At 40.9% G+C, this 13906-nt stretch overlaps 1 protein-coding gene across 14 annotated transcripts in view; it reads right to left on the bottom strand.

Annotated features, from left to right (window-relative positions):
- DGKZ (diacylglycerol kinase zeta) overlaps positions 1 to 13906 on the bottom strand; it is a 142123-nt gene that overhangs the window by 64846 nt on the left and 63371 nt on the right. For 5 of the 14 annotated variants that reach the window (XR_013543225.1, XR_013543228.1, XR_002301044.3 and 2 more), the window contains exon 1: positions 2718 to 2846. The exons of 4 other annotated variants lie outside the window; for them this stretch is intronic. Coding sequence is in view for 4 of the 10 variants with exons in the window: in XM_072986007.2 (XP_072842108.2) it covers positions 13085 to 13183 (99 nt within the window). In the remaining 6 variants the exon portion in view is untranslated. Of the gene's footprint in view, positions 1 to 2717; positions 2855 to 3197; positions 3260 to 13084; positions 13184 to 13906 lie in introns of those variants that run through there. 5 more of the 14 variants (XM_072986007.2, XM_020798758.3, XM_020798721.3 and 2 more) reach the window with 3 other exon arrangements.

The raw sequence follows: 13906 nt of genomic DNA, 5'->3' as shown, positions 1-13906 counted from the left end.
CAGCTCCTAGCGAGGACTGTTTGATGGCATCGCCTAGCAGTGGCCATCTCCACCTCCTCTCCACCTGCATCAGCTACAGAAGCGAGTGATGAGCCAAGTGAGGAGGGCCATGGCGAGCACAAGGGGAGCAGCCCACAGGACCTCAGAAAGGGGTGAAGCTTTCTGCCTCGCTCTTCTTGACTTGGGTGCGAGGGTTGCCCTTGCAGCCCTTCAAATACTTTTCCTCATTATCCACTTTTACCAAAGCTGCACTGAAGAGGGGGCGGGTTTTGTGAGTCTCTTTGAGTTTCTGAATATAAAACTTGTCATCTTCGCCTTTTCTAGTTGCCGTTGCTGGTGACAGTGAGGAGTGTGTGGTTGTTCTTGAGGGAGGCTGTCGGTTGTTCCCTGTTACCTATAGGAAAGAATTTCTGAAGCTCATGAGAAGACTTTCACGCACAGTCCTGGGCTTTGATCACAGACTTCTACTTTCAGAGCTAGTTATTACGTTATTACTAAAACCAGTAATAATCTAATAAGGAGGATTGTATTTAATATGATAGAGTAGATTCTTTTATATAGTCTTACAGATACAACCAGCCCTTTGAGGGCAACCATAATGCCGATGCAGCCCAAGATGAAATTGAGTTTGATACCTCTGCCTTAGCGGTTTGGGAGCCCACTACTCATTGGAGTATCTTTCCTTCAGAACTTCAGCCTGTATCACTCGATCATTCCACACTTGTGGGTAGCCACACTGAGGGAGGCAAAGGCCACCACTACTAGAAGGCCTTCTTGACTGTGGCCACATCCTTATGGATTGGGCTCCCTCTAGAGTCGTGTCAGGCCCCCTCCCTCCCAATCTACAAGAGGAAGTTGAAGACATTACTTTTTAGAGAAGCGTTTAAAGACATCCTCACTTGAGTCAGTCTATAAGTAAGTCACTTGATCCTGTCATCATTTAGGTTCTAATTAGTTTGTTTTGCTATTTGCATTTGTAGTTGTATGATTTTTTGTTTAGTTTAATCTTGGGTTTGTGGGGTGAGTTTACAAGTTATTTTTCTTCTACCTTTGATTGTAAACTGCCTAGAGTAGTGCCTGGCACTAAATCAAGCATTATATAATACTTGATTATATTATAAACAAACAAACAAACATGTAGCTTACCAGATTACAGAATTTAAATGAACCCCTTTAACCAGGTATATCATCATGCAGTCAAATGAATTCAGAATTTTACTGTTGCTGGTATAATAATTTTACTATTGCTGGTATAACACAATATCACTGGGAATGTTTTCTACAGCCTCCTGAAACTCGCTATGCTCCAGAGATTTTAGATTTCAATTCACATGAGCTGGATCAAGTAAAGCCAATTGTCAGGGAACCTTGAAGCTGTAGCACAAAACATTTGGAAGTCATAGAGTTTGGAAAGACTGCCTTACTGTAACCTTCAGAGGGCTAAAGCATGCTCAGGTATTTAAAATGATGCCTGAAAATAGGAGGCACAGTGTTTAAAGGTAAGATGCCTTCAAAACTAGGAGGACAATACCTAAACAATAAATAAGTCCTATCTGGATGGTTGTCGCTTTGGGAATACTCACAAGTAAAGACAGTCTTTGCCACAGGAACTTGCTCTCTACACTGCTTTGTTTACACAAAGCAGCTATTGGTTCACAAATCCCTTATATAGCAGACAGAAGGAACTTTTTAAGGGTTTCCTTAAACTTTCCAGCATCTGGTGATCTTATAAGAAACAAACACAACATTCCCAGGCCAGTGGGCTGCTGATAAAAGGACAGAAAAAAAAAGCACTACAATGTATCATATTACTGAAAAATTACTTGGAAACCACACAGGACCATAAAGCCTGTATTGTACATGAAAAAAAAAGATCCCCTGAAAAAAAGCCCTAATGCGTTTTTTGGAGCAAAAATTAATATAGGACCCTGTCTTATTTTTGGGGAAACAGGGTAATTTATGGTGACGTGATGCAGAACCTTCATTTCTATGCACTGAGTAGTTTGTGTGTATCTGCAAGCAACACTAAAAACACTATAAAGTTATTTATTTAAAGCAAAATGGCTGCTTGATTTCCAACGTGGATGCAGGCACTTCTGAGCATTTCCCCATCAAAAATAAAATATTCAAGATACATGTGCTACAGGACACTATTAGTTCCTGTTCCCTCACCATAGAAAATCATCTCAGCATATTTTAACATGTTCAAACAGCATATGAGGACTACACCACACAAAACAGTTAATTCTACAAAAGTCAGCTGCAGTAAAACAGTCAGTTTCACCACTCAGTGTATGCATCAGCCTCTGAAAATAATCTCTCCTGTTGAGGCCAGATTCACTGCAAGGCTCAGAAAAGATCAGAAACTCTCTCCCTCCACACCGAATGGGCTGAAGATCTCAACTACAATACCTTTAAAACTATGGATCACGCACAATAATACCAACCTGCATTAGTACACTTTCAGAAGCCATTAAATAGCAGCTCCTGACAAGAATTACACCCACAGACCTTATCCTGACCTCCTCCCACGGCTAAGCTCCCTTGTCATGGCTCTACTGCCATGGGGAAAGGTTACTTCACACAGAGAAATCCCACACTCTCCTTCCCGCCCTCAAATGCTCATTTCCTGACCCTGAAGGGTAGCCCTAAACAGACAATACTAAACTGGCCAGGGCAGGAGGACGGCGAAAGGAGGGGGGCAGAGGCTTTGTGACCTGATCCGAAGCCGAAGCAAGACTTCCTGCAGGTGAAGAGCCTGGGGCAGCGATTGCGGGAGGAGGAGAGACTTGCCAACCCTGAAAAGATCCAGTCCTAGTTTGGAGAGAGAGGTCTCTGTTTATCCCTCTGCCTCCTCCCCATGCTGCAAATCATGACAGCCCTTTTTTAAAATAACCAACCCGGCACTTCCTCCTACACAGTTAAGGGGCGGCGACCTCTAGACGGGGAGGGAATGGAGGGAGGGAGAAAGAGACGTGCACATTTACAGACCTCAGCTAAGCCCTACACTCAGGGACTGTGTAAGACAATACTGTGTACACAACCAGTACGGCAGGATTTAGGGATCAACCACTAATTTTGCACGTTGTCAACCCCAAGCTTCTCTCTCTCTCTCTCTCTCTCTCTCCCCCCTGCATACCAAATCAAGGAGGGGTGAAAGGGTAGCCCTGCAAGCAGAACACACTTCAGCCACTGACCTAAGAAATCTTTCAAGCATTGCTAAACATCACATAAGAAGAGACTCCGAAAAACTTCCTCCGCTTGGGGGGAAGACATTGGGACCAATTGCCAGGCATTATGCGTGTAGATTTTCTGGGCTTCTCTTTTTTGTTGCCTTTGAGTTTCTTTCAGGCTTTGAACTTCTGTTACTCAAAATCTAAAGAGAGGTCTTGAAAAGACACTCACAGCTGGGGAAAAGGAGGTTGAGATCGGGAGAGTCCTTCCCACCTGCTAGCTTTCCTGCCATATCTGCTTTTTTTTCTTACTCGTAGCAGCGAGTGTCCTGGCCCACTTTTGCTCAGTAAAAGGTCACCCTCCTGCTTCATTTCCTTTCCCTCCTCTGTGAGCAGTTCCTATGTTGAAACAGACCTTGCTCTCAGAAACAGCTTTCACTTAACATTAATAAATCTTCATTGCCCCAGCAATGTTAAAAAAAGGTGCAAACGGCGACATTGTTATAACAGCAATTTTCAAAGAATATATTATCCATGTTAATAAAGCAATTGTATTTTTCTTTGCCATTTTATTAGGTTTCCAACCTTAAAACCATGTATGCTGTGTATATAAATGTGCAGTCTAAGTATTGCACTCCATATCTTTGAAGCTCACACAAAGTTTGTTACGTCTCAAATGTGTCCCAAAACTTTGGTTTTTTATTGTTGTTTAGTCAAATTATCACAATGGTCTTCATTCACTGTTTCCAAAATTACTAAAGTACTGCTACTATCCATTCCCCTCATGTGGTAATATCCTAAGAGTTCTGCCTACTTCAGCCAAAAGAAAATGCCATGGACTGATGCTATACTTTATTGTCACTTAAACCTAAACAAGAGAATCACAGCTGAACTGTGCAAGAACAAACTAATATAAGATGATTAGATCATGCATTTGTCCTTGATATTCACACCTTTATATGAAATGAAGGTTGGAAAATATGCACATGAACATTACAAGGGCATAACTGCTTATGCTGCAACTATTTTGTGAGCAAGCTTGACACATTTTAAAAAGATGAGTGAAACCACTCTTTAAGAAATTTGATTCGTCTTTTACCCTGGTTTGTCCCATCTTCTGGCAAACCAACAAAAAGTAATTTATATCAAAATTTTCTTCTTAACAATTTTCTCTTGACTAATTAGAATTCCATACAAGAATTATTTTAATATTTAAAGAATAGATTTTAAAAAAAACTTTGTAGTAGAAAAATAAACATGGTTAACCACAATGTTGAACACCCTAATTTTAAAATTCAGAGTGGTATAATATGCATATATTTACCTAATCACAACAGAGCATGCCAGATAGTTATTTTCATCCTTTGCATGAGAAAGCAACAGGGTCAAATTCACAATTCTTAGACATCTAGTCATCCAACTTGCTTCTGCTTCTGCTGGTGGATATACTGAATATGCTATGCAGGATATCATAAACCAAAATTTAAACAATGGAACGGGTCTCCATAGCAGTTACCATTACAGACACAAGCCACTATTTGGTGAAGGTATCTGTTGGTGATTGAAAAAATTCCATTCACAAAGAATGAAGCACTGTTGTCAAGATGGGATGCAGACAATTTTATTCACCCAAGTGGCTAAGCATTTCTATTTTCCAGGTTACACCATTTTTATTCCCATTCTTTTTGCCAATTTATTAGGAAAGGAAGCATAACTGTTCCATTACAGCTCAGTAAAAACAGCAGGAAAGGGCTTGTTTGTTTATTTAAGCCATTTTTTGTGCCACCCTCCAATTAAACTTTTCCAGACTAGTTCACAATAGGCCATAAAACAAAGGAAAATAATAAAGCAGCAGTTTACAACAGTAAAGGGCAACACTAAAACCAATTGCAGCAGAATTTAAAAAAAAATGTATCAAGGATTAAAAATGACAAAAAATTACACAAACACTGTCAGCAAAAGCACAGCAGGGCCTTGAGTATGTCAGAAGTTCTGACTTTTGAGCTTTGTGATAAAAATTAAAGAGAATACAAAAACTAACATTTTACTGGTAAATTACCTTTAGTTACAAGAATAGAAATACTCAGAGAAACTATGGATGTTTATCATCAAGTTAAAATAGAAAATCTTGCCTCCATTTGATATAGGAGGCAATGATTTTCTAAGATTATAATACCCAGTACAGAAAAACAAAGGTAGTATACTTCTTGCTTCAGAATTATCATTTTCCACCATGCACATTTAATCACCCAATAAACTGATTAACCAGGACTCAAAGAATTAATCAACACACATTTATTTAAAGGAGAGGAAGCTCATGTTTTAAAAAAGAGTTTGCTTTCTGGCCTTAAAGTTCATTTATTCTCTTATATCAAGCCCAGTCCCATTTCACTGTTCACATAACTTGGAATTAGTGAATGATTCTAAACTTGATTACACAGAGGCGGAACTATAAAAATCTTTGTAAGTTACAAGAGAAGCAGAAGAGAATATTAAATGCTCTTCTGTAAAATAAAATGAGAAGAGCTTCACTAGAGGAAATGAAAAAAAAATGATCTAGTCCAGTATTCTGTCTCCACAGAGACAAACCATATATATATGCCTTTGGGAAACTCATAAGCACGACATGAGGGCAACAACATCCTCTTCATGCCCCCTAAGAGATCATAATCAATGAACATTCATTACCTAGGCACCTTAAATACGTGACATCCCTTATTATTGATGATGTCCAGCTCACAGACATCCTTTAAATCAGGAGAAGACAAAGAGTGTTCCCCCCCCCCCAATGCAGCTCCTCACTTCCTATCTGCCTCCCCCCGGCAGATCTCCATATATCCAGATTTTGTTTCTTAAAAAGTCAATTACAAAAGGCAATTCTCAAAAGGCAATTTCACTGTGTCTCTACCACCACCACCACCACCACCAGCAGCTGCTTTAGGTTATGGAGGATTTTTTTTTTTAATCGAAAGAAAGTGCTTTCAGGGAACAATTATGAAAAATGCTGAAATTGCTCCCTGAAAGTACTAGACGGCACATGAGGGGGGCTTTTCCAGTTGGGCAGTGGAAGTCACAGGAGTAACTTGTGGAAGGTCAAACACTGCAGCTAAGTAGCACCAGAAGATAGCAGGGAGTGGGTTGTGCCTGCCTGCCTGGTGTGAGTTTGCTGGCAAGTGAGTGGGAAGCTGGTTATGGGGCTACAAACAAACTGTTCAGTTGTACAGAGAAATGGGTGGATTAATGAATGATTGGCTGTGATGGTTGGTACCTAGAGTCTAGCATATTATTAAGAGTCAGTAACTCTGTTAAAAGTGTACAGTTTCAAACGAGGTTGGAAAGTGTAGGTTGGAGAGAATGACAAAAATGATGGCACTGAGGCACCCAAATGTGGAGGGAGAGCAATGATGAAAGAGAAAGAGGGTCGAAAAAGGTTGCATGGCATCCTTCTGGATACCTTCTTATAATGTTCAGGTGTCAATTTGCTTTGCAACTGTGCCTTTTGGCCCAGTGGTACTGTTTTTTAATACCATGCCAATGCACAATAAGATCAATATAATCCATGAGCTAATCATGAATGAGAAAGCCAGCCTAGAGTATTACACTGGCACCTATGTGATCATGCTGGGTGGCACTGGTGGAACATACCTGTGCTCAGGTGTGTAGCTGGTGCATCACCAACACAGACGAGGTAAGAGTCAGCACGATGGGCATAACTGACCCTGGTCCCCAGAACGGATGACTCCTATCAAGAAAGGGATGGTATAGTGCAACTCTGACAGTTTTGTTCAATTTCTTATTAGCTTTTGATGTCATTAATAGTAGTGCTATATTGACTCTGGATTTTAGACACTGTCTTAGGATGGTTCAGCTCCTATTTTCAGGGCAACGACCACAGAACACTACTGGAGAAGGCATGTCAGACCCTAGTCCTACTGTACAGTATTTCAAGATACCAACTTGTCCCCAATACTATTTAATATCTACATGAAGCTTAGGGTCATTAGAGGATTTGAAACGAGGTGCATCCATTATACAGATGATGTTCACCTTTATTTTTCTAGTATTGCTGAATTTGGAACAGCCATGTATGACCTAGGCTGGTGTTTCAACATATGAGAATTTTCAGTTTGGGACAATTGCACTCCCCCTGAAGGAACAGGTTCACAAAGCAGGGTGCTCCTAGATTCATCAGTGTTGTTAGAGGCCTAAGTGACCTCCAGGCTAGTAACATCAACCACCTTACGGTGAGATGCTAATCACATTCATTCTTAGCCAAGGATAGCCTAGCCCTAGGCATTAGGATCGTGCACTGGTAGTCTCTAAGATCAAAATAGTGTAATGTACTTATTGGAAGTGTGTTTAAGGATGATAGGAGGACTGTAGATAGGGCTGAATTGAAGAGCTAGGTTACTGTCTGGTTTAGCTCACCACATACATCTGTTACAACTGTGCTAAGGAATTTATGTTGGCTGCTAGTGCACTACTGCCATAGATTTAATATTAGCATATTAGCATAGAAAACGCAGCATACCTCAGGACCATGCTATTTCAATGCCCCCTATTATGTCAGTCTCCCAAGTCACTATGACCTTCAAAAGAGACACTGCTTTTTGCACCATAGTTCGGGATTGAAACAAAAAGGTCTTCTCTACAGTGATGCCTTCCCAGAGGAGTTGATCTCTCTTGGCATTATTTCAGGCCACAATACAGGTGTACGTTAAGCCTTTATTGGAAATGTGTTCTTTTTTACCCTGATTTTGCCCTGGCACAAACTGGTTGGCATTGTTGTTTTATTGTAACATAAGCCACTTCAGGTTTTTGCTCAAGTGCTAAGAGACAGAGAAATATTTTCAATAAATGAAAAACAAAAAGTAGACTAGAAAACAAAGAACTTGCACACATAGTAGTTCTCTACTTTGAGCCCTGAAGGCGGCATCCAAGTAATAATAAGCCTTCTAAACCATAAAATTGGACTGAAAAATGATTTATATAGGCAAACAGGTAAGCAATATAATCAAGGAGAGAATTAGCCATGTTCTAATGAGCATGATAACAGCTGAGGGAAGGAGGAAAAACAGATTTTTTAAAGACATTGTTTTGTATTTACCCAAAATTAATAAATGAGGCTAGGAGAAATGAAGAAAAGACGGTTATGAACCAAGGGATTATCCTGTAATTCACAGACTTGTCACTATAACACAGTGGTCCCCAACCTTGGGCCTCCAGATGTTCTTCGACTACATCTCCCAGCAGTCTTCACCACCACCTCTGCTGGCCAGGATTTCTGGGGAGTTGACGTCCAAGAACATCTGGAGGCCCAAGGTTGAGGACCAGTGCTATAACACCATACAAAAGGTGTCCCAATTTTTTGTTATTATTATTATTTTTAGGTTGAAAATGTTTCAAACAGTTCCAAATCTGCAGGAGTCCCTCCAGGGCCAGCTTTACCTCTAGCCAGAGTGAGAGAGCTGCCTAATGGAATAACTTTTATTATTTAGTTTATTATAGGAAGAGCCTGCCTGAAGAATAGAAAATAATTATGGGTACATCTGGGTATCCCCTGGGCAACAATATGCAGTTGGCAAATCCTTCACTTTCAGAAGTGTTGCACTGGAACAGCACCAAACCCTCCCATTTTATGAATGACGACCCCTAGATAATGACTCAAATCGAGGAAAAGGTTCTGTACATATCTTAAGCTCTAACCGCTTCTAGTCAAAAACAGTCCGACTGTCTTGACAGTTTAATTGGTTATATTTCATGTGCATCCATGATTTTTAATTATGCTACACTCTGATATGAATAAAGAAAGAAGGAAAATAAAGACAGTTGTACAAGTTTTTGCAACTATAGAGGAGGGAGAGGAAATTGTGTGATGTTCTACCTCATGTGCCAAAATGAAGTAGCTAACTTTGGGTACTCTGGACCTGGAATTAAGTCCATGTTGGGGGGGCATAATTTGCTGCCCCAAGGCAAACAATATAATGTCCTTGGACAGCCCTCAGACCCTCCATAGCTAAGAAGCAAAGGAACAGTAGTAACAAAATAGAACCCCTGCTGCTGTGCAGAACAGAGATCAACAAAGAAAGATATTGAGAACTTTCCTCTGAGTCTGCTCTTCCTTTGAGGAATCTGCACAGCTTGCACATGGCTCCTTTGATGGCCTTCCATCTAGACACCATAATAGGCCAGGCTTGCTTACCATCAGCCGAACAACTGCAGCAATATGCCATTTTCTGGTTGATCAAGCTAAATGCCATTTTTGTGGTCCGAAACACATTCATTTTCGACCTCCAATGACTGCCATAGTGTTACACTGAAACAGAACTGGGAAAGTATCAACCAGTATGATAACCATCAACTAGTGGTCATCATGCTGGGGAAGGGAATCTTCGACATAGGTCTTTAACATATTTCTGGCCTAAAGTTAAAAAAAGGGCCAGATCCTGACTTTGCCTGCCCTGCCATGGGCATGCCCACTGGCAATACTTAACAGATGCTACAGGGTTAACAGTCTCCATGCTTCCGCTGCAAGAGAGAACTCTCAGTAGGGAAGCTAAAAAGTTCTCATTAGTGGCTTCCTTTTTTAAATGAACTTCCTCTGAGAACAAGGCTGAGTGTCAGAAAAAAAGAGGTTAGAAGCTAATGAGTAAATGCTAAGAAGGGCAATGTACTCTACAAAAGACACTAAACAGAAGCCTCCTCCCGAGGAGGTATCTGCAGGGCTCCAGACCCAAAGGTCCCAGGGATCCATTTCTATTAGCTGGGAGGGAGGAGACAGAAAGAGGAGAGGGACTAACCTGCAAACATTTGAAGGGAAGCCGTTTGTGATAATATGAGGTTCAATTTTTTTTTCTCCCTCACATATATACAGAGGTCAGAATGTGAAGGCCATGACAGTGCTTCTCAGAGAAATGCATTACATTCAAAACCTATCACTGCAGACATGTTTTTTTTTAAAAAAACAAACAAACAATCCTCCAGAGTCTGTAACAAGACCTGCTTTAGAAGAACAGAGGATCGCATATTCCCTCTGGTGTCCAAAGCCCAATGTTGCACATCTCCCAAATCTCTCAATTCTTTGAGAATTGGAGATAGTTTCTTTGAAACAGATAAGTGCTACTGAAACAGAATACAGGATTCTATCAAACTACTTTGCTGTGACTACACCATTTTCTGTCAGCCTGGATTCGAGTATGTACATCGCAAAAGATTTCAAAAGGAACAACTGTGCTTGTATGTTTACAAGGAAGACAACAACAGCCCTACAGCACCTTAAAAGCTCACATAGTCTGTCATGAGCTTTACGGACTGCAGCTCTCTCCATCACTTGTAAGAAGTGTTATGCTTATACACCCATACATGGGGAAGGAGAGAGGGTGGGGGGAAGGGAGGGAGAGATAGATAGATGCAGAAAGTAATGACAGTGACAATCGCACTCCTAACATCAACTATGGTAACACTGGCCCCCATGTAAAGTGGTACCTCTGCCCTGTTAAACAAATCTTTCATTGGAAGCAAGACTGTCCAATCAGCTCAGTCACATAGGATGGCATCAATTCTGCTAAATGCAGAGACCTGGCAATAGAAATAACTCACTTGAGAATGAAACACATTTCAGCCGTACCCACAGTCATCGGGGCACTGGGATTAATGCTGTGGAATTTTATAAAATTTTATAACCAGCTGCAGATCTCTGAAATAAGACCATCAGAGCTGCAAGAAGAAAAAACTGGCAATATGAGGAACAAGACAGATATGCTGACATTTAACAGATACTTAGGTATTTGGTTAAAATGTGTATGTTATGCAATACCAGTCAATGTTTTTCATGATTTTGTATGTTTCTGACTGTTTCATATTTTTGAACATTTTATAATAATCTTAGATCCGCAGAGCTGGAAGGAACACGATGGATCATTCAGTCCAGCCCCTATGAAGGTATATTTAAAAGATTCATAAGCTGCCTTCCAAACTACAATAAATTCCAAAGATCGCATGAAAACTCTAAGAAAATGAATTAAAAAACTTACACGAGTAAGTACTGTAAGTGAAAATTGTAGTCAGTCATTTAATATAACATCTAAAAGCAGATTCATTAATGCTGCAAGAGAAGCCACAACATGTCTCCTGAATTGAGTGGAATCTAAAACAAAAATATCATGAGCTGAAGCTTTTGAACTGTCTTCAAAGGCAGTCTCGTGTAGAGCACAGTGGTAAGCTAGAGTGAGGCAAGCAGAGCATGGGTAACTGAGGCAACACCAAATAGGCAGAGCTGTGTATAGGTCCCAGAACCCAACTTGGATCTTGATCTGACACTTCGGGTTTGATCCAAGTCCCCTCCAATCTTATCTGTGTACTATATCCATGCCAACATAGATTGCCAAATATCTTCATTTCCCAGTCACTTAAACTGGAATTGTAAAAGAGCTATAATTTTGAGCTAGGGAATTTGCATGTTGCTGTGTGTGGCAAATTGGCAGAATACATATTGCAGATATGAAGCTCTTCAGGTTTAGGGGCTAGCCATCTCCAAAATTTACTTTCTTTCCTTTTCTTTCTGAAGGGGCCAGCCCCTCCGATATCCATTGATGCTTTTGCTAAAAAGCGATGATAAGTCTGAAGAGGAGAGATTCCAGCTCGCATATATGCCCTGCTGCAGAATACGTGAGGGAAGAAAAGATACAGTACAGTAGATGTTTTTAGGTCTATTGAGATCCATTGAAGCTGTAGGTGATGGGTACTGAAATACCTGAAATACTAAACATCTGGAAGACTGTCAGTGAGAAAAGACCAACTCAATCAACATAGCGACAAAATGTAAGTAACATTTGTTCATTTCCCAGCAGACTCATCATTCACAGAACACTCTTCCTTTAAAACACCCTTGCTTTCTCCTCTGAAATCCAAAAAATCTTCCCAGTGGGATTCAGAATAGTCAATCAAAGACAGCATGCCACCACATATCTGAGAAACATGCCCTCCAAACTAACAAGATCCATAATCATTTTCCATGCAAATGCCTGTGTTGTTAATACAAAATCAAGAACGGGGCAAAGGACACTGTTGGGACTGTATGCAAGCTGTTCTTGCATTTCCCAGATGCACCCCAGTGGTGTTCCTTTGCCAAAGAGAAGAGAGCTGCAGCTCCAACAAGCATCCAGAAACACCAGTTCAGCTTCTGACTAAGTCACATTGTTTAACATATCAAAATACAGTACTAATTTGGGGGGGGGGGGAATGGAAGTAGACATCTAGTCACTTCTGGAATCCTTTTTGCAATTTGGGCAGTCTGTGCAACACCCGAAGAGCCCCAAAAGCAGAAAAATGCCCCCTCAATCTACTAGGGTTGCCCAGTCTAATACAGATCCTTCCACCTAGACTAACTGCAGTACCTTGTGGCAAATGCACTACGTGGCAATTATTTTGACATGCATGTTCTGCATGCAATATGCAGAGTCAACATGCAGTTATCATTTGGCTTCCATAAGAAAAACAAATAGCTAATAATTAAAAGGTCATTCAGAGAAGATCTTTCTGGACTTTCTGGGTCATGGCCCAACCAGTCCACCTTCTGGTGCCAGACATTTGAAGAAAGTGTTACACTTTAACATAACTCCCTATCTTAACAAACTACATGTGTGTACACACACACACACACACACACACACACACAAACAAATGCATCCAGATTTGCAAATTCAGCTTGAACACTGACATGCTGCTCTCCAGCACAAAAGCCAGTGACTCATGCAAACTACGTTAGCCACTTTTGGTTCAGAGGCTCAAATTAGTGCCGGCTGTAGGGGGACGAGAAGTGGTTGGGGGAAAAAAACTTTTGCTCAGCAGTAGACAGAGCTGCAGCTATTAGCACTACAGAGCTTGGACAAGCTAGTAAAAACAGCACATACTTATATATTGCTGGCCTGTGCTTTATCCTGTGGGCTCCCCAACGGCCAAGCTGGCTGCCCTGGTGGCTAGGCAGGACATCACTGTGGAACACATGGAGTCTGAGGATACAAAGAGAGTAGTCAGCAAGCCTTAAGACCTGTTTGTCACCACGACACACACAGACAGAATTTTTCTTTCCCTTATGTATTTTGGTTCTACTCACTATTGCAGAGATTCCTGTTAACAGATCAAGGTTAAATGCCAAAAACATGCATATGAAGTGTAGAAAAGCATTTGACAATCACTGGTTGCCTTCAAAATACGCACACAATTCTCTTTCCTATTCAAAAGTTGCCAAGACTAGCTGCTTCCACAAATACACCCAAACAAACACCACTGAACTCAGTTTTTATGCTACAAAGATGTTCTCTAGTGTGAACATCAGGAGTCCTAATGGATCACACACCAAAAGGTGTATGAAGGAGAAGATGGTAGAAAGAAAGAAAGCAATAACAGAAAAGGAAATGGATCAAGTGACTCACCACCTAATTTGGCTCCACCTACAGCTGACTGCTCCACCCATCCTAAGTCTATATTTTTCCCCTCCAAGAGACTTCCCCTAGCCATAAAAAGACTCCTCACATCTGCCCATCTAGCTCAGCCCCCTTGTATTACACAGTGGTTAATCAGGTGTCTTCCACAAGTCTATAAGATGAACTCTAGTGCAACTGCCCCCTCCTGCTATTCTTCCTCAATAACTAGTATTCAGAGGCACGATGCCTCATCCTGCAACGAGCATATAGTTATCATGACAGGTAGCCACTGATAGCACGGGCATTTAA

Source organism: Pogona vitticeps, chromosome 1, assembly GCF_051106095.1.
Source record: "Pogona vitticeps strain Pit_001003342236 chromosome 1, PviZW2.1, whole genome shotgun sequence".
Taxonomy (NCBI): Eukaryota; Metazoa; Chordata; class Lepidosauria; order Squamata; family Agamidae; genus Pogona; species Pogona vitticeps.
The sequence above is the reverse complement of the archived record's forward strand: the minus strand, read 5'-3'. Positions and strand labels throughout refer to the sequence as shown.